We start from the raw sequence: 19688 nt of genomic DNA on the forward strand, positions 1-19688 counted from the left end.
AAGTCTCCAGGAGGCGGGCGGGCAGCCTCATATTTCAGGGGCCGGGCAGCCTTAAAGGGGTGTTCCTGCCTCCTGTGATCAGCCCAGACACACAGAGTCCTCCTCACTTCACCCAGCCGGACCCACCGCCAGCTGCTGACTGCTCCCCTGCACAAGGTGAGGCATCTGACACCGCACTCTGCTGCCATACAGGCTGCCCCCAAGAGCTCACACTCTAGTCATAGACACCTATACAGTGAGTGCGGGCTGTGCCAGGCACACCCAAGCACCGCACACTGCTGTTATACAGGCTGCCCCCAAGAGCTCACACTCTAGTCATAGACACCTATACAGTGAGTGCGGGCTGTGCCAGGCACACCCAAGCACCGCACACTGCTGCCATACAGGCTGCCCCCAAGAGCTCACACTCTAGTCATAGACACCTATACAGTGAGTGCGGGCTGTGCCAGGCACACCCAAGCACCGCACTCTGCTGCCATACAGGCTGCCCCCAAGAGCTCACACTCTAGTCATAGACACCTATACAGTGAGTGCGGGCTGTGCCAGGCACACCCAAGCACCGCACACTGCTGTTATACAGGCTGCCCCCAAGAGCTCACACTCTAGTCATAGACACCTATACAGTGAGTGCGGGCTGTGCCAGGCACACCCAAGCACCGCACACTGCTGTTATACAGGCTGCCCCCAAGAGCTCACACTCTAGTCATAGACACCTATACAGTGAGTGCGGGCTGTGCCAGGCACACCCAAGCACCACACACTGCTGTTATACAGGCTGCCCCCAAGAGCTCACACTCTAGTCATAGACACCTATACAGTGAGTGCGGGCTGTGCCAGGCACACCCAAGCACCGCACACTGCTGTTATACAGGCTGCCCCCAAGAGCTCACACTCTAGTCATAGACACCTATACAGTGAGTGCGGGCTGTGCCAGGCACACCCAAGCACCGCACACTGCTGTTATACAGGCTGCCCCCAAGAGCTCACACTCTAGTCATAGACACCTATACAGTGAGTGCGGGCTGTGCCAGGCACACCCAAGCACCGCACACTGCTGTTATACAGGCTGCCCCCAAGAGCTCACACTCTAGTCATAGACACCTATACAGTGAGTGCGGGCTGTGCCAGGCACACCCATGCACCGCACACTGCTGTTATACAGGCTGCCCCCAAGAGCTCACACTCTAGTCATAGACACCTATACAGTGAGTGCGGGCTGTGCCAGGCACACCCAAGCACCGCACACTGCTGTTATACAGGCTGCCCCCAAGAGCTCACACTCTAGTCATAGACACCTATACAGTGAGTGCGGGCTGTGCCAGGCACACCCAAGCACCGCACACTGCTGTTATACAGGCTGCCCCCAAGAGCTCACACTCTAGTCATAGACACCTATACAGTGAGTGCGGGCTGTGCCAGGCACACCCAAGCACCGCACACTGCTGTTATACAGGCTGCCCCCAAGAGCTCACACTCTAGTCATAGACACCTATACAGTGAGTGCGGGCCGTGCCAGGCACACCCAAGCACCGCACACTGCTGTAATACAGGCTGCCCCCAAGAGCTCACACTCTAGTCATAGACACCTATACAGTGAGTGCGGGCTGTGCCAGGCACACCCAAGCACCGCACACTGCTGTTATACAGGCTGCCCCCAAGAGCTCACACTCTAGTCATAGACACCTATACAGTGAGTGCGGGCTGTGCCAGGCACACCCAAGCACCGCACACTGCTGTTATACAGGCTGCCCCCAAGAGCTCACACTCTAGTCATAGACACCTATACAGTGAGTGCGGGCTGTGCCAGGCACACCCAAGCACCGCACACTGCTGTTATACAGGCTGCCCCCAAGAGCTCACACTCTAGTCATAGACACCTATACAGTGAGTGCGGGCTGTGCCAGGCACACCCAAGCACCGCACACTGCTGTTATACAGGCTGCCCCCAAGAGCTCACACTCTAGTCATAGACACCTATACAGTGAGTGCGGGCTGTGCCAGGCACACCCAAGCACCGCACACTGCTGTTATACAGGCTGCCCCCAAGAGCTCACACTCTAGTCATAGACACCTATACAGTGAGTGCGGGCTGTGCCAGGCACACCCAAGCACCGCACACTGCTGTTATACAGGCTGCCCCCAAGAGCTCACACTCTAGTCATAGACACCTATACAGTGAGTGCGGGCTGTGCCAGGCACACCCAAGCACCGCACACTGCTGTTATACAGGCTGCCCCCAAGAGCTCACACTCTAGTCATAGACACCTATACAGTGAGTGCGGGCTGTGCCAGGCACACCCAAGCACCGCACACTGCTGTTATACAGGCTGCCCCCAAGAGCTCACACTCTAGTCATAGACACCTATACAGTGAGTGCGGGCTGTGCCAGGCACACCCATGCACCGCACACTGCTGTTATACAGGCTGCCCCCAAGAGCTCACACTCTAGTCATAGACACCTATACAGTGAGTGCGGGCTGTGCCAGGCACACCCAAGCACCGCACACTGCTGTTATACAGGCTGCCCCCAAGAGCTCACACTCTAGTCATAGACACCTATACAGTGAGTGCGGGCTGTGCCAGGCACACCCATGCACCGCACACTGCTGTTATACAGGCTGGACTATACCGTACACTGCTGTTATACAGGCTGGACTATACCGTACACTGCTGTTATACAGGCTGGACTATACCGTACACTGCTGTTATACAGACTGGACTATACCGTACACTGCTGTTATACAGGCTGGACTATACCGTACACTGCTGTTATACAGGCTGGACTATACCGTACACTGCTGTTATACAGACTGGACTATACCGTACACTGCTGTTATACAGACTGGACTATACCGTACACTGCTGTTATACAGGCTGGACTATACCGTACACTGCTGTGATACAGACTGGACTATACCGTACACTGCTGTTATACAGGCTGGACTATACCGTACACTGCTGTTATACAGGATGCACTAATACCGTACACTGCTGTTATACAGACTGGACTATACCGTACACTGCTGTTATACAGACTGAACTATACCGTACACTGCTGTTATACAGACTGACCTAATACCGTACACTGCTGCTATACAGGCTGCCCTAAAACTGCTACTCCCAAGAGCTCACAATCATAGGCACATATACAGTGAGTGTGGGCTGCGCCAGGCACACCCAAACACCACACACTGCTGTAATACTGACTGGACAATACCGTACACTGCTGTTATACAGGCTGCACTAATAGAACAGCCGGAGCAGATACAATGTGATCTATAGACACGAGGGACCCTGGTATAACAGCCGGAGCAGATACAATGTAATCTATAGGCACGAGGGGCCTGTTATAACAGCCGGAGCAGATACAATGTGATCTATAGACAAGAGGGGCCTGTTATAACAGCCAGAGCAGATACAATGTGATCTATAGACAAGAGGGGCCTGTTATAACAGCCGGAGCAGATACAATGTGATCTATAGACAAGAGGGGCCTGTTATAACAGCCAGAGCAGATACAATGTGATCTATAGACAAGAGGGGCCTGTTATAACAGCCGGAGCAGATACAATGTGATCTATAGACAAGAGGGGCCTGTTATAACAGCCGGAGCAGATACAATGTGATCTATAGGCACGAGGGGCCTGTTATAACAGCCGGAGCAGATACAATGTGATCTATAGACAAGAGGGGCCTGTTATAACAGCCGGAGCAGATACAATGTGATCTATAGGCACGAGGGGCCTGTTATAACAGCCGGAGCAGATACAATGTGATCTATAGACAAGAGGGAACTGGTATAACAGCCGGAGCAGATACAATGTGATCTATAGACAAGAGGGGCCCTGGTATAACAGCCGGAGCAGATACAATGTGATCTATAGACACGAGGGGCCTGTTATAACAGCCGGAGCAGATACAATGTGATCTATAGACACGAGGGGCCTGTTATAACAGCCGGAGCAGATACAATGTGATCTATAGACACGAGGGGCCTGTTATAACAGCCAGAGCAGATACAATGTGATCTATAGACAAGAGGGGCCTGTTATAACAGCCGGAGCAGATACAATGTGATCTATAGACAAGAGGGGCCTGTTATAACAGCCGGAGCAGATACAATGTGATCTATAGGCACGAGGGGCCTGTTATAACAGCCGGAGCAGATACAATGTGATCTATAGACAAGAGGGAACTGGTATAACAGCCGGAGCAGATACAATGTGATCTATAGACACGAGGGGCCTGTTATAACAGCCAGAGCAGATACAATGTGATCTATAGACAAGAGGGGCCTGTTATAACAGCCGGAGCAGATACAATGTGATCTATAGACAAGAGGGGCCCTGGTATAACAGCCGGAGCAGATACAATGTGATCTGTAGACAAGAGGGCCCTGGTATAACAGCCGGAGCAGATACAATGTGATCTATAGACACGAGGGGCCTGTTATAACAGCCGGAGCAGATACAATGTGATCTATAGACACGAGGGGCCTGTTATAACAGCCAGAGCAGATACAATGTGATCTATAGACAAGAGGGGCCTGTTATAACAGCCGGAGCAGATACAATGTGATCTATAGACAAGAGGGGCCTGTTATAACAGCCGGAGCAGATACAATGTGATCTATAGACAAGAGGGGCCTGTTATAACAGCCAGAGCAGATACAATGTGATCTGTAGACAAGAGGGAACTGGTATAACAGCCGGAGCAGATACAATGTGATCTATAGACAAGAGGGGCCTGGTATAACAGCCGGAGCAGATACAATGTGATCTATAGACACGAGGGGCCTGTTATAACAGCCGGAGCAGATACAATGTGATCTATAGACAAGAGGGGCCTGGTATAACAGCCGGAGCAGATACAATGTGATCTATAGACACGAGGGGCCTGTTATAACAGCCGGAGCAGATACAATGTGATCTATAGACACGAGGGGCCTGTTATAACAGCCGGAGCAGATACAATGTGATCTATAGACAAGAGGGGCCTGGTATAACAGCCGGAGCAGATAAATGTTAGTTCTGTTGCTGGAAAAATGAAAGCTGAAAACTGATTGGCTGTAATGGGAACATGTGAATACAATGTAACATGAGGACACAGAGGATGTGGCATATGATACAAGGTATGTGCAAAAGACACAATCAGTGAGCCTCGGGAATCACAAATAACATCTACATGTATGTACACATAAGGGAGAGACCCCATCCCCACTGCTACCACCACCGCTACAAATTAGGGTCCCTTCTGTTAGGTTGTAGGGGTACAATATTGTGGATACAGTGTTACGTATGGATACAGTGTACCATGTGGATACATTGTAATATGTAGGTACAGTGTAACGTGCGGGTACAGTGTCACGTGTGAGTACAGTATGACATGTGGGTACAGTGTAACATGTGAGTACAGTGTAATGTTTAGTTACAGTACAATGTGTGGTTACAGTGCAACATGTGGGTACAGTGTAACGTGTGGATACAGTGTAACATGTGAGTACAGTATAACGTGTGGTTACAGTGTAATGTGTGGGTACAGTGTACTGTGTGGGTACAGTGTCACGTGTGAGTACAGTATGACATGTGGGTACAGTGTAACATGTGAGTACAGTGTAATGTTTGGTTACAGTGTAACATGTGGGTACAGTGTAACGTGTGGATACAGTGTAACATGTGGGTACAGTGTAACGTGTGGATACAGTGTAACATGTGAGTACAGTATAACGTGTGGTTACAGTGTAATGTGTGGGTACAGTATAACATGTGGGTACAGTGTAACGTGTACAGTATAACCATTTGCTGAAAGATGGCAGAGAAAATCAAGCTCCACAGGAAGGCCCTGCTTTAAAGCCGCAGCCAGATAGCAGAAGACTCCTAGCAGGCCACATTTGGTTACATATTACACCACCAGTCAGACAGCACGGATCCTGCAGAAAAAACCCCAGCAGGAGGTATCAGCCCTTGCCAGGATCAATGATGCCTCCCAGACATGTTGGCACCTACATTTCATAAGGAATTTTGAATCGCCGGGCTATCGCAGGCGCAAACCGGATACATATTTGTGTCCCGGTGGCCATGATGAACATGCCCATGGTCTTTGTTTGAGGGTGGGATGCCAGGGAAGGGAGATATCCATATCTCCCCACAGAGACCCAATAGCGGCACCATATTTGGACTCTAGTTGTAGCCGGAACCCAAGTGAATCCATTGGTCCCAGAACCATCTCCCTGTGACCTTCTGGACTGGAGCTATAAACCCTAAAGGGTTTTGTGGGTCATTTGCAGGCAGTCCAGCAGAGGGAGGGGCCGGCTACAGGTTAAAAGGCTTGTGCCAGCAAGCGGGCGTGTCTTTCTCTGAAAGGGGGTCATATCGTCTAATGTGTTTGGAGGGACCTGCAACCGGCTGACATTACTGCCTCCAACGTGACTACAACTAAGAACTCATCACTACCCAAAGGACTCATATATCTGGTAAACTGACCTATTGTTTAACCCTGCTGTACCCATACTACCTGTACCTGTAACCTCAGACCACTGTGTATATTCTCTGTGTATATTGTGTTATATCTAGTGCGTCCTTAAGGCGATTAAATATATCATTCAATCTTGTGCTGTTTTGTCTGTGAAGGTTCTCGTGTATCCAGCTCATGGTAAATCTGTAAAGAATAAATCAAGGCAACTGGACGTACTGTAGATTTCTTGAAAACGTTTCACTCGTTCTTCCAACGAGCTTTCTCAGTTCTGAGTGATTGTACAAGAATTCTGCGGTCACTCAGAACTGAGAAAGCTCGTTGGAAGAACGAGTGAAACGTTTTCAAGAAATCTACAGGACGTCCAGTTGCCTTGATTTATTCTTTACAGATATATTGTGCTGTTTTGTATCTCGATCACGAATCCCCACGTCCGTGTGGGTACAGAGTAACATATGGGTACAGAGTAACATGTGGGCACAGTGTAATGTGTGATTACAGTATAACGCGTGGGTACAGTATAATGTGTGGGTACAGAGTAACATATGGGTACAGAGTAACATGTGGGCACAGTGTAACATGTGGGCACAGTGTAATGTGTGATTACAGTATAATGTGTGGGTACAGTGTAACATGTGGGTACAGTGTAACATGTGGGTACAGTATAATGTGTGGGTACAGAGTAACATGGTACAGAGTAACATGTGGGCACAGAGTAACATGGGGGTACAGTTTAATGTGTGATTACAGTGTAACATGTGGGTACAGTGTAACGTGTGGGTACAGTGTAACATGTGGGTACAGTATAATGTGTGGGCACAGAGTAACATGTGGGTACAGTGTAACATGTGGGTACAGTATAATGTGTGGGTACAGTGTAACATGTGGGTACAGTGTAACATGTGGGTACAGTATAATGTGTGGGTACAGAGTAACATGGTACAGAGTAACATGTGGGCACAGAGTAACATGGGGGTACAGTTTAATGTGTGATTACAGTATAACGCGTGGGTACAGTGTAACATGTGGGTACAGTGTAACGTGTGGGTACAGTGTAACATGTGGGTACAGTATAATGTGTGGGCACAGAGTAACATGTGGGTACAGTGTAACATGTGGGTACAGTATAATGTGTGGGTACAGAGTAACATGGTACAGAGTAACATGTGGGCACAGAGTAACATGGGGGTACAGTTTAATGTGTGATTACAGTATAACGCGTGGGTACAGTGTAACATGTGGGTACAGTGTAACATGTGGGCACAGAGTAACGTGTGGGCACAGAGTAACGTGTGGGCACAGAGTAACATGTGGGCACAGAATAACATGGGGGTACAGTGTAATGTGTGATTACAGTAAAACGCGTGGGTACAGTGTAACATGTGGGTACAGTGTAACATGTGGGTACAGTGTAACGTGTGGGTACAGTATAACGTGTGGGTACAGTGTAACGTGTGGGTACAGTGTAACATGGGGGTACAGTATAACGTGTGAGTACAGTATAACGCGTGGGTACAGTGTAACGCGTGGGTACAGTGTAACATGTGGGTACAGTGTAACATGTGGGTACAGTATAATGTGTGGGCACAGAGTAACATGTGGGCACAGAGTAACATGGGGGTACAGTGTAATGTGTGATTACAGTATAACGCGTGGGTACAGTGTAACATGTGGGTACAGTGTAACATGTGGGTACAGTATAATGTGTGGGTACAGTGTAACGTGTGGGTACAGTGTAACATGGGGGTACAGTATAACGTGTGGGTACAGTGTAACGTGTGGGTACAGTGTAACATGGGGGTACAGTATAACGTGTGGGTACAGTGTAACGTGTGGGTACAGTGTAACATGGGGGTACAGTATAACGTGTGGGTACGTGTGGGTACAGAGTAACATGGGGGTACAGTGTAATGTGTGATTACAGTATAATGTGTGGGTACAGTGTAACGTGTGGGTACAGTGTAACATGGGGGTACAGTGTAACGTGTGAGTACAGTGTAACGTGTGGGTACAGTGTAACGTGTGGGTACAGTGTAACATGGGGGTACAGTATAACGTGTGGGTACGTGTGGGTACAGAGTAACATGGGGGTACAGAGTAACATGGGGGTACAGTGTAATGTGTGATTACAGTATAATGTGTGGGTACAGTGTAACGTGTGGGTACAGTGTAACGTGTGGGTACAGTGTAACATGTGGGTACAGTATAATGTGTGGGCACAGAGTAACATGTGGGCACAGAGTAACATGGGGGTACAGTGTAATGTGTGATTACAGTATAACGCGTGGGTACAGTGTAACATGTGGGTACAGTGTAACATGTGGGTACAGTATAATGTGTGGGTACAGTGTAACGTGTGGGTACAGTGTAACATGGGGGTACAGTATAACGTGTGGGTACAGTGTAACGTGTGGGTACAGTGTAACATGGGGGTACAGTATAACGTGTGGGTACAGTGTAACGTGTGGGTACAGTGTAACATGGGGGTACAGTATAACGTGTGGGTACGTGTGGGTACAGAGTAACATGGGGGTACAGTGTAATGTGTGATTACAGTATAATGTGTGGGTACAGTGTAACGTGTGGGTACAGTGTAACATGGGGGTACAGTGTAACGTGTGAGTACAGTGTAACGTGTGGGTACAGTGTAACGTGTGGGTACAGTGTAACATGGGGGTACAGTATAACGTGTGGGTACGTGTGGGTACAGAGTAACATGGGGGTACAGTGTAATGTGTGATTACAGTATAATGTGTGGGTACAGTATAACGTGTGGGTACGTGTGGGTACAGTATAACATGGGGGTACAGTATAACGTGTGGGTACAGTGTAACGTGTGGGTACAGTGTAACGTGTGGGTACAGTGTAACATGGGGGTACAGTATAATGTGTGGGTACAGTATAACGTGTGGGTACAGTGTAACATGGGGGTACAGTATAACGTGTGGGTACAGTGTAACGTGTGGGTACAGTGTAACGTGTGGGTACAGTGTAACATGGGGGTACAGTATAACGTGTGGGTAAAGTGTAACGTGTGGGTACAGTATAAGGTGTGGGTACAGTGTAACATGGGGGTACAGTGTAACATGGGGGTACAGAGTAACGTGTGGGTACAGAGTAACGTGTGGGTACAGTGTAACGTGTGGGTACAGTGTAACGTGTGGGTACGTGTGGGTACAGTATAAGGTGTGGGTAAAGTGTATGGCGTTGCAGGCGGCCCCTCCCGGCTGTCAGTACAACCAGTGTGTAGGGTGTTTGTCTCCGGATGTGTTCAGGGGTGTTGTCTCTGCAGAGCTGCCAGATGACGGGGCCCCGAGCACAGGTACAGTGTGGCCCCCAGTCCTGGCGTACACTTCCCATTTTCATGACTTATTTTCCGCATTCTATTTGGTTGTGGGGAGGAGGGGGAGGGGTTTGGAATAACGGATTGTCAGCTCCGGGTCTAGAGTCCAGGTCACAGCCGGGTGTGAGGACACGCCCAGATTATAGCTCCCACACCTTGGCCCGAGGACACAGCCGACTGGAGGTAAATCTGCCATTGAGCCATCTCTGTAATGCTGGCACAAGTTACTTCAGCACTCTATGGCGGCACTGTGTATTGTTTTTGCAGCGTATGGCGGCACTGTGTATTGTTTTTTCAGCGTATGGCGGCACTGTGTATTGTTTTTGCAGCGTATGGCGGCACTGTGTATTGTTTTTGCAGCGTATGGCGGCACTGTGTATTGTTTTTGCAGCGTATGGCGACACTGTGTATTGTTTTTTCAGCGTATGGCGGCACTGTGTATTGTTTTTGCAGCGTATGGCGGCACTGTGTATTGTTTTTGCAGCGTATGGCGGCACTGTGTATTGTTTTTGCAGCGTATGGCGGCACTGTGTATTGTTTTTGCAGCGTATGGCGGCACTGTGTATTTTTTCAGCGTATGGCGGCACTGTGTATTGTTTTTGCAGCGTATGGCGGCACTGTGTATTGTTTTTGCAGCGTATGGCGGCACTGTGTATTGTTTTTGCAGCGTATGGCGGCACTGTGTATTTTTGCAGCGTATGGCGGCACTGTGTATTGTTTTTGCAGCGTATGGCGGCACTGTGTATTGTTTTTGCAGCGTATGGCGACACTGTGTATTGTTTTTGCAGCGTATGGCGGCACTGTGTATTGTTTTTGCAGCGTATGGCGGCACTGTGTATTTTTGCAGCGTATGGCGGCACTGTGTATTGTTTTTGCAGTGTATGGCGGCACTGTGTATTGTCTTTGCAGCGTATGGCGACACTGTGTATTGTTTTTGCAGCGTATGGCGGCACTGTGTATTTTTTCAGCGTATGGCGGCACTGTGTATTGTTTTTGCAGCGTATGGCGGCACTGTGTATTGTTTTTGCAGCGTATGGCGACACTGTGTATTGTTTTTGCAGCGTATGGCGGCACTGTGTATTGTTTTTGCAGCGTATGGCGGCACTGTGTATTTTTGCAGCGTATGGCGGCACTGTGTATTGTTTTTGCAGCGTATGGCGGCACTGTGTATTGTTTTTGCAGCGTATGGCGGCACTGTGTATTGTTTTTGCAGCGTATGGCGACACTGTGTATTGTTTTTGCAGCGTATGGCGGCACTGTGTATTGTTTTTGCAGCGTATGGCGGCACTGTGTATTTTTTCAGCGTATGAAGGCGGCACTGTGTATTGTTTTTGCAGTGTATGGCGGCACTGTGTATTGTCTTTGCAGCGTATGGCGACACTGTGTATTGTTTTTGCAGCGTATGGCGGCACTGTGTATTTTTTCAGCGTATGGCGGCACTGTGTATTGTTTTTGCAGCGTATGGCGGCACTGTGTATTGTTTTTGCAGCGTATGGCGGCACTGTGTATTGTTTTTGCAGCGTATGGCGACACTGTGTATTGTTTTTGCAGCGTATGGCGGCACTGTGTATTGTTTTTGCAGCGTATGGCGGCACTTTACAGCTATGGTACTGAACTTGGGTTACTGTATGTAGGAGTAATTCGGACACAGTACTGTATGACGCTGTTTATGGGGCACTGCATGGCGGTGTACTACTTGGGAGGGGCAGCGACTGAGGAGACTGAAGCCGCCATATATGTGAACAGTTCACTGGCTGCCCTCAGGTCCTTCCCATCACATAATGTACAGCAGTACAGGGGGGGCACCCTCATCTGCTCTGCACTACCACACCCATCATCACTGAACTCCGCCCAGCTGATGAGCACACTCTTTATGCGGGTCGTGCAGGGTCATCAGAATTCCCAGCGACCCCACCCCAGTACAGAGGAGACAATGGCGGCCTTGTGACTGACTGCTGGGAGACACATGAGATGTGATCCCCGGAGATCCACTACACTGCAACAAACCCTCAGCTGGGAGTAACATTAGGTCTGCTACTCAACATGGTTCCTGTTCACTGACAGCATGCAGAGATCCTGAAACTGTGAGAAAGGTGCAAATGCAGACCCTGAATGGTGTACACGTCATCTTCTCCCCTATATCCAGCTCCTGGATATGCTGAGATATAGCTGCTGTATGACAGGTGATGAGCCGGGTGTACATGTCTTCTCTATATCCAGCTCCGGGGTCATGGATATGCTGAGATATAGCTGCTGTATGACGGGTGATGAGCGGGGTGTACATGTCTTCTCTATATCCAGCTCCGGGGTCATGGATGTGCTGAGATATAGCTGCTGTATGACGGGTGATGAGCCGGGTGTACATGTCTTCTCTATATCCAGCTCCGGGGTCATGGATATGCTGAGATATAGCTGCTGTATGACGGGTGATGAGCCGGGTGTACACGTCTTCTCCGCTATATCCAGCTCCGGGGTCATGGATGTGCTGAGATATAGCTGCTGTATGACAGGTGATGAGTTGGGTGTGCACGTCTTCTCTATATCCAGCTCCGGGGTCATGGATATGCTGAGATATAGCTGCTGTATGACGGGTGATGAGCCGGGTGTACATGTCTTCTCCGCTATATCCAGCTCCGGGGTCATGGATATGCTGAGATATAGCTGCTGTATGACGGGTGATGAGCGGGGTGTACATGTCTTCTCTATATCCAGCTCCGGGGTCATGGATGTGCTGAGATATAGCTGCTGTATGACAGGTGATGAGTTGGGTGTGCACGTCTTCTCTATATCCAGCTCCGGGGTCATGGATATGCTGAGATATAGCTGCTGTATGACGGGTGATGAGCCGGGTGTACATGTCTTCTCCGCTATATCCAGCTCCGGGGTCATGGATATGCTGAGATATAGCTGCTGTATGACGGGTGATGAGCGGGGTGTACATGTCTTCTCTATATCCAGCTCCGGGGTCATGGATATGCTGAGATATAGCTGCTGTATGACAGGTGATGAGTGGGGTGTACACGTCTTCTCCGCTATATCCAGCTCCTTGGTCATGGATATGCTGAGATATAGCTGCTGTATGACGGGTGATGAGCTGGGTGTGGCGGGCAGAGTTCCTGACATTCCTGACTCTAATCCCAGAGTCAATACCTGCACCGCCCTCGCGCTGGCCCTATGCCCACCACCTGTATACAGGAAACATTGGTGACAACCTTTGAAGGAGAATAGTTGGGTCACATTGGTTGTCACCCTATCAAATCACTTTTGGGGGAAGTTGAGTGACAACTAATACGACCACCATGTCCTGTATCGTCACCCAGCTTTCCTAGACTCCTGAGCTATGTATACCATTGGTTGTCGCTCAGCAGGGTGTCAGACATGCTCGTTGTCAGGTTCAGGTTTGGTTGCCCTGGGTGACGCTGGTCTGGCCGGTGGAGGAATTCGGGGAATGCTGCAGAATGGGTGGGGGGTGGACTGATCTATGGACTGACACATGTTTTATTACCGCAGAGACCTGACCTCTCCTCCTCCGAGTACAGGCCGACTACAGGACTCTGAATCCTGCTGATACAGCCTAAATACTTCACTGATCTCTGCTTGCTGTCAGTGAACGGGAACAATCATCCAGAGGATGAATCCCTGAACAGACCTAAAACTTCTCACAGGAGAATACAGTTTATTGCCCCCTGTTATCAGCCATTTCAGGGGGGAGGATGACTGTAGGACAGGAGAATACAGTCTATTGCCTCCTGTTATCAGCCATTTCAGGGGAGAGGATGACTGTAGGACAGGAGAATACAGTCTATTGCCCTCTGTTATCAGCCATTTCAGGGGAGAGGATGACTGTAGGACAGGAGAATACAGTCTATTGCTCCCTGTTATCAGCCATTTCAGGGGAGAGGATGACTGTAGGACAGGAGAATACAGTCTATTGCCCCTGTTATCAGCCATTTCTAGGGAGAGGATGACTGTAGGACAGGAGGATACAGTCTATTGCTCCCTGTTATCAGCCATTTCAGGGGAGAGGATGACTGTAGGACAGGAGAATACAGTCTATTGCCCCCTGTTATCAGCCATTTCAGGGGGGAGGATGACTGTAGGACAGGAGAATACAGTCTATTGCTCCCTGTTATCAGCCATTTCAGGGGAGAGGATGACTGTAGGACAGGAGAATACAGTCTATTGCCCTCTGTTATCAGCCATTTCAGGGAGAGGATGACTGTAGGACAGGAGAATACAGTCTAGTGCCCCCTGTTATCAGCCATTTCAGGGGAGAGGATGACTGTAGGACAGGAGAATACAGTCTATTGCCCCCTGTTATCAGCCATTTCAGGGGAGAGGATGACTGTAGGACAGGAGAATACAGTCTATTGCCCCCTGTTATCAGCCATTTCAGGGGAGAGGATGACTGTAGGACAGGAGAATACAGTCTATTGCCCCCTGTTATCAGCCATTTCAGGGAAGAGGATGACTGTAGGACAGGAGAATACAGTCTATTGCCCCCTGTTATCAGCCATTTCAGGGGGGAGGATGACTGTAGGACAGGAGAATACAGTCTATTGCTCCCTGTTATCAGCCATTTCAGGGGAGAGGATGACTGTAGGACAGGAGAATAGTCTATTGCCCCCTGTTATCAGCCATTTCAGGGGAGAGGATGACTGTAGGACAGGAGAATACAGTCTATTGCTCCCTGTTATCAGCCATTTCAGGGGAGAGGATGACTGTAGGACAGGAGAATACAGTCTATTGCTCCCTGTTATCAGCCATTTCAGGGGAGAGGATGACTGTAGGACAGGAGAATACAGTCTATTGCCCCCTGTTATCAGCCATGGGAGAGGATGACTGTAGGACAGGAGAATACAGTCTATTGCCCCCTGTTATCAGCCATTTCAGGGGAGAGGATGACTGTAGGACAGGAGAATACAGTCTATTGCTCCCTGTTATCAGCCATTTCAGGGGAGAGGATGACTGTAGGACAGGAGAATACAGTCTATTGCTCCCTGTTATCAGCCATTTCAGGGGAGAGGATGACTGTAGGACAGGAGAATACAGTCTATTGCCTCCTGTTATCAGCCATGTCAGGGGAGAGGATGACTGTAGGACAGGAGAATACAGTCTATTGCTCCCTGTTATCAGCCATTTCAGGGGAGAGGATGACTGTAGGACAGGAGAATACAGTCTATTGCTCCCTGTTATCAGCCATGTCAGGGGAGAGGATGACTGTAGGACAGGAGAATACAGTCTATTGCTCCCTGTTATCAGCCATTTCAGGGGAGAGGATGACTGTAGGACAGGAGAATACAGTCTATTGCCCCCTGTTATCAGCCATTTCAGGGGAGAGGATGACTGTAGGACAGGAGAATACAGTCTATTGCCCCCTGTTATCAGCCATTTCAGGGGGGAGGATGACTGTAGGACAGGAGAATACAGTCTATTGCCCCTGTTATCAGCCATTTCAGGGGGGAGGATGACTGTAGGACAGGAGAATACAGTCTATTGCCCCCTGTTATCAGCCATTTCAGGGGGGAGGATGACTGTAAGAGAGGAGAATACAATCTATTGCCCCCTGTTATCAGCCATTTCAGGGGAGAGGATGACTGTAGGACAGGAGAATACAGTCTATTGCCCCCTGTTATCAGCCATTTCAGGGGAGAGGATGACTGTAGGACAGGAGAATACAGTGTATTGCCCCCTGTTATCAGCCATTTCAGGTGAGAGGATGACTGTAGGACAGGAGAATACAGTCTATTACTCCCTGTTATCAGCCATTTCAGGGGAGAGGATGACTGTAGGACAGGAGAATACAGTCTATTGCCCCCTGTTATCAGCCATTTCAGGGGAGAGGATGACTGTAGGACAGGAGAGTACAGTCTATTCGATGTGTTACTAGGGATTTCCTGCTGGATTATTCCAGCCTCCGGCACAGGGTGGGGATGGCACCAGACGTGTCAGTATCGAGTAGAGCGTCAGCTCCTAGGATCGCTTCCATGTACATGCCAGGACCTCTCTGGGGCATTTAACTAATGGACCCTGTGAAAGCATCGAACTGTCGCCAGAACGATGAAATCCATACAAATGCAATCCTTCGATGAGCTCATATAGGGGGGTCAGGTGCACTTTAAGGCTTCCTCTTCGTTGAGGCGGTGTGTCATCGGGGGGGGGGGGGGTTTGCATTTAGAACCCATTTCCCATCTTGGAGAAGACAGCAGCATTAGCTTCCATTAAGTGTTCCTGTTCTCTGTGTAGTCAGCCGCTATTATCCTCCCTGAACAGACCTCATAATGATCGATATCCGGATGCACTAATGACTCCGGAGCGGGAAGGCATTAACCCCTTGTAATCCCTGCACTGCTAAATCCCTCAGTGAGTTAATTCAAGGGACGACATCCCCACCTGCAGCGCCCACCTGTGTCATGATGGTGAGCGGTCACTGACAGGTTGTCACAGCCCCGCCCCTAAGAATATATGGAGGCTGCATACCAGGGTATATTATTACTGGTGTCGCCTCCGTAGGCACAGGACCTAGTGGTAACTATGACCATGCCTGGTATACTGTATCGGGATCAGGCGTGACTGGCACTAACGAGTTTGTCTTCTCTTGTAGATCCTCAGCTCCCAGTAATCATGGTCCCTTCTGAACTGGAACAGGCAATGGAGAGCCTGATGTTCACCTTCCACAAATACTGCGGGGACAAGAACCACATGAGCAAGGACGACCTCCATAGACTGATGCAAACCGAATTCCCTGAATTCCTGAAGGTGCGTCTGCAAATCATAGACAATACAGAGAAGGTCTGGGGACCTTCATTTACATCTTTTATACCTAAGGTGCACTTGTCGGCGCTATCCACCCTAGTAAACCAAGTATACTGTCTGATGGGGTTGATTCTGCCGAGTACAAGGATACCTGTCTTGTGGAAATCGGTTGTGGCGTTCCCAAGAAAAGAGACTTTTATTCTTTATGCACATGAGAGCTACAGGGCACTGAGAGGTGGAGCTTAGTCACTCGCTCTCTAGTGCTGGCCACGCCCCTCAATGCACTGAATAAAGAATAGAAGTCATAAAGAAAAAAGTCTCTTTTCTTGGGAACAGCACAACCGATTTTCACAAGGCAGGTATCGTTGCGCTCAGCAGGATGAACCCCATTAGGGAGTATGCTTGGTTTAATCCCTGTGTCAGGGTCCCTTAAAGGGATTGTCCACTTTGGACAGCCCCTCTACCTTAAACAGGCAGCTGGCTGATCATAGGAGGTCCTGCTTCTTAGGCTCCTTGGGATGTAGCCTTCAATAAATGGAAATCGGTGTAGCGCTTTCTGTCATGTGACCCCCCCTTTCACAGAGGAGCAGGTTTGTCAGTGTTCCCATGGTGCCCCCAGAGCAAGCAGAAGATTTCCATGAAGGCTGAAGTTAGGATATCCGACTGCATAATGTAGCGATCCATCCTGGCGAGTTATCCTAGCTGTCAACCTCATCTCCTGATAAAGACTCCACGAGGCAGCAGGTGGCCCTCCCAGACAAGTGCTGAGAATCCTCTCGGCGAGCCCCATCTTGCCCACTGGGAGTTGTAATCCCCTGTAGGTGCGTCCTGCCGGGGAGGAGAGACAATTAATGGGATTTAAAAGGAATTTCACAATCGGATGTTGAGATCTCATGTGTGGGAAGAATGAGGCGCTTGGGGAATAGTGCCTCCTCATAGCGTCCTATATTAAATATTCTGTGTGCAAAGCAAAAATCATGTAGTGAGTGCAGCTCTGGAGTATAATACAGGATAAGTAATGTATGTACACAGTGACTGCACCAGCAGAATAGTGAGTGCAGCTCTGGAGTGTAATACAGGATGTAACTCAGGATCAGTACAGGATAAGTAATGTATGTACACAGTGACTGCACCAGCAGAATAGTGAGTGCAGCTCTGGAGTGTAATACAGGATGTAACTCAGGATCACTACAGGATAAGTAATGTATGTACGCAGTGACTGCACCAGCAGAATAGTGAGTGCAGCTCTGGAGTATAATACAGCATGTAACAGGATCAGTACAGGATAAGTAATGTATGTACACAGTGACTGCACCAGCAGAATAGTGAGTGCAGCTCTGGAGTATAATACAGGATGTAACTCAGGATCAGTACAGGATAAGTAATGTATGTACAGTGACTGCACCAGGGGAATAGTGAGTGCAGCTCTGGAGTATAATACAGGATGTAACTCAGGATCAGTACAGGATAAGTAATGTATGTACACAGTGACTGCACCAGCAGAATAGTGAGTGCAGCTCTGGAGTATAATACAGGATGTAACTCAGGGTCAGTACAGGATAAGTAATGTATGTACACAGTGACTGCACCAGGGGAATAGTGAGTGCAGCTCTGGAGTATAATACAGGATGTAACTCAGGATCAGTACAGGATAAGTAATGTATGTACAGAGAGACTGCACCAGCAGAATAGTGAGTGCAGCTCCGGAGCATAATACAGGATGTAACTCAGGATCAGTACAGGATAAGTAATGTATGTGCACAGCGACTGCACCAGCAGAATAGTGAGTGCAGCTCTGGAGTATAATACAGGATGTAACTCGGGATCAGTACAGGATAAGTAATGTATGTACATAGTGACTGCACCAGCAGAATAGTGAGTGCAGCTCTGGAGGATAATACAGGCTAAGTAATGTATGTACACAGTGACTGCACCAGCAGAATAGTGAGTGCAGCTCTGGAGTATAATACAGGATGTAACTCGGGATCAGTACAGGGTAAGTAATGTATGTACACAGTGACTGCACCAGCAGAATAGTGAGTGCAGCTCTGGAGTATAATACAGGATGTAACTCAGGATCAGTACAGGATAAGTAATGTATGTACACAGTGACTGCACCAGCAGAATAGTGAGTGCAGCTCTGGAGTATAATACAGGATGTAACCCAGGATCAGTACAGGATAAGTAATGTATGTACACAGTGACTGCACCAGCAGAATAGTGAGTGCAGCTCTGGAGTGTAATACAGGATGTAACTCAGGATCAGTACAGGATAAGTAATGTATGTACACAGTGACTGCACCAGCAGAATAGTGAGTGCAGCTCTGGAGTATAATACAGGATGTAACTCAGGATAAGTAATGTATGTACACAGTGACTGCACCAGCAGAACAGTGAGTGCAGCTCTGGAGTATAATACAGGATGTAACCCAGGATCAGTACAGGATAAGTGATGTTTTTGAGACCCATTTTATATATAAATCCTACAATGAGGTACAGAGGTCACACATGCATTGTTAATAACAGCAGGGAGTATTTCGGTGTCTGTATGGTTACTCCTGAATTAACCCAATCCTTCTCTCTTCCCCTGACAGAATCAGAATGACCCCCTGGCTGTGGATAAGATAATGAAGGATCTGGATCAATGCCGGGATGGGAAGGTCACCTTCCATAGCTTCTTCTCCCTAATCGCCGGTCTGACCATTGCCTGTAACGACTACTACTGTAAGAACATGAAGGGCAGGAAGTGAAGCTGACCGCCGCCACTACTTCTATATCCGCCTATCGCTCCAGCCTGCTCCAAAGAGGACCCCATCGGTCCACTCATTCCACCCCAAAGCTATAATAAATGCCCCATGTTTTTGTAGGTCTTGTGGTGTTTTGTTCTTATTTGTACAGTGAGATGCAACATTTCTTAGCTCTGACGTATCAGGGGACGCAGCACATGTCAACTCTACACCAGGCAATGGCAACCAGAGAAGTTGTCCACCACCAGTGTCCACCATCCAGTGCACCTCCCAGCAGTATGTCTCACCTAACTCTGCTGCCTGTCAGACACTGGCGCTCCACCCTCTTCCCTCGGGGCACTCACTCCGCTCTGACAACCGCACGCGCTGTA

At 48.9% G+C, this 19688-nt stretch overlaps 2 protein-coding genes across 3 annotated transcripts; one reads left to right on the forward strand and one right to left on the reverse strand.

Moving 5' to 3' along the window:
* On the forward strand, positions 1-19436 carry S100A10 (S100 calcium binding protein A10). Of its 2 annotated transcripts, none has more exons than XM_044272197.1 (3): positions 1-156; positions 16419-16573; positions 19165-19436. In XM_044272197.1, the coding sequence occupies exons 2-3, from the start codon at positions 16439-16441 to the stop codon at positions 19318-19320; spliced, it is 291 nt and encodes a 96-aa protein (XP_044128132.1). In that variant the 5' UTR covers positions 1-156; positions 16419-16438; the 3' UTR covers positions 19321-19436. The 2 variants fall into 2 exon arrangements, with proteins under 2 accessions (XP_044128132.1, XP_044128134.1); XM_044272199.1 differs by lacking the exon at positions 1-156 and adding an exon at positions 6452-6472.
* Positions 6433-9992, reverse strand: LOC122921893. Its single transcript, XM_044272194.1, has 2 exons — positions 6869-9992; positions 6433-6550 (listed from the first exon to the last, which is right to left on the reverse strand). The coding sequence occupies exons 1-2, from the start codon at positions 8319-8321 to the stop codon at positions 6528-6530; spliced, it is 1476 nt and encodes a 491-aa protein (XP_044128129.1). The 5' UTR covers positions 8322-9992; the 3' UTR covers positions 6433-6527.
* Positions 19437-19688: the final 252 nt, after the last annotated feature.

The sequence above is a fragment of the Bufo gargarizans genome, chromosome 11 (genome assembly GCF_014858855.1).
Source record: "Bufo gargarizans isolate SCDJY-AF-19 chromosome 11, ASM1485885v1, whole genome shotgun sequence".
NCBI classification, from domain to species: Eukaryota; Metazoa; Chordata; class Amphibia; order Anura; family Bufonidae; genus Bufo; species Bufo gargarizans.